At 45.5% G+C, this 1,671-nt stretch overlaps 1 protein-coding gene across 1 annotated transcript; it reads right to left on the bottom strand.

Annotated features, from left to right (window-relative positions):
- Positions 1 to 229: 229 nt before the first annotated feature.
- Positions 230 to 1,413, bottom strand: LOC146797789 (interferon lambda-3-like). Its single transcript, XM_085627651.1, has 5 exons — positions 1,378 to 1,413; positions 1,140 to 1,217; positions 658 to 801; positions 479 to 559; positions 230 to 354 (listed from the first exon to the last, which is right to left on the bottom strand). Exons 1-5 carry the CDS (start codon positions 1,411 to 1,413, stop codon positions 259 to 261), a joined length of 435 nt encoding a protein of 144 aa, XP_085483777.1. The 3' UTR covers positions 230 to 258.
- Between the last annotated feature and the right edge of the window lie 258 nt (positions 1,414 to 1,671).

Raw genomic sequence — 1,671 nt, 5'->3', positions numbered from 1 at the left:
AGTCTTCTCAAATCAGGAAGTGATATAACCTAATGTGTCCTATAAGGACCTCTATGATACAGTAACTAAGCAGTGGACAGGAGTCCTTAGAAAGTTTCCCAGCGTCCTTTCTAGCACAGTTTCAGATGGAATATCTTGGTTCCCATGGGGGCGAGGAGGAATGCTGATGAAGATAAAACACTGGGATGGTCATGTCATTCTTGCTTCTGATTGGCTGTAGTGAGTTCTTGGGCCGGGGACAGATGTTGCACCATTTTGTCACACCGATCCATGTATGCGGCGCACTTGGATGTCCTCGTTCAGCATCTGGATGAGATTGAGGATGACTGTTTTCTCGAGGCACTCCTGGGATTCCTAGAGAGGACATCATGAGAACGTTATACATTTAGAAAGTCTCACTCTATGTTTGAGAGTGGGCTTCACTCCACCTAATTACTGCCTAAGTGGAAATCCCTTTCAAGCCCCGCTATCCTCTTACCATATCTTTTTTCTTGTTGAATTCCGTCAGCCAAGTGACAAGTTGCTGGGATGGCTGGTTCTCATGGGCTCGAGAATTCACCTGCAAGACAATGTGAGAAATTAAATGATGTCCCCAATGATGCAGGACATAACAATGTATGAGTCATAATGTAGACATTGGCTTAGGTTTCAACTTACACAGGGCCCCAGGCTTCTTCTGATGCCCTCCAGTATCTGCAGTGGTTCTGACACATACTTGGACAGCTCAGAGTTGCTGATGTTCTCTAACACACGGACGGCCAATTCCACATTCTTTTCAACTAAGACGAGCCGGTCATGACCCTGTGAGAAAGAAGAGCGACACTTTGAGAAATGTCTCTGACGGTGCAGATATAAGAGAGGACCTCTTAAGAAGGAGGTGCTTGAGGTGGGGGTCTGGCACTAATGGGCTCTTGGAGTTAGAGATTTCACTACTGCATGGTTATGCACATGTTGAGCAGAAACTCCAGGCTGGGCCTACTTTCATCTAGTGTTCAGGGCCTCTCTTACTGTACGTAAGGACCTCTGAAGATTGGAAGAGAAGAGTTTAGGTGAAATGTACACGTAAGCCACAGAGCAGTCCTTCAAAGAAGGTCCACATGAGACATGGGACTGGATTTTATTTTAGGGGATTCTCCTACCTTGAAATGGAACACAGACGACCTCTGCTGCAAGATCTTTCTGGAACATTTCCACACATTTGGTTGCATCGTCTCCTCCTGGGACATAATACAGAGACATTAGACAGAGAAAATTCAAACAGACTGGAGAGCTCTACAGACACAAGGCTAACAATGGAGCTGTGATTATAAGAACAGTCTACGCTAGCTGCTTCCCATTGATTACCTGAGTGATTCTTCTTAGAAGATGGCCTCTTACCGGCTTGTACCTAAGCTGCACATGCAAGGATGTCATCAGGTGAAAAGTGCCTCCCGCACCTGAGAGACTTTCCCATTCTGGGATCTATTTAGAAATATGAGATCAACCCCACTCCTCTTGGCTCTCCCAACACCAGTGTTTATCCCATTGCTTTTGTATTTTATGTAATGTCCTATTACTTACCGGTAATCTTCATTACTCCGGGTCCCGTAGTCCTCGACACCGTCATGGACAAGTGAGATGTAACTATCTCACTGACAGAAAAAAGAACGAAGGAATGCTGGACCTACCCTT

This window comes from Triturus cristatus, chromosome 9 (assembly GCF_964204655.1).
Source record: "Triturus cristatus chromosome 9, aTriCri1.1, whole genome shotgun sequence".
Taxonomy (NCBI): domain Eukaryota; kingdom Metazoa; phylum Chordata; class Amphibia; order Caudata; family Salamandridae; genus Triturus; species Triturus cristatus.
Note: the sequence above shows the minus strand (reverse complement) of the source record. Positions and strands in the feature narration are given on the sequence as shown.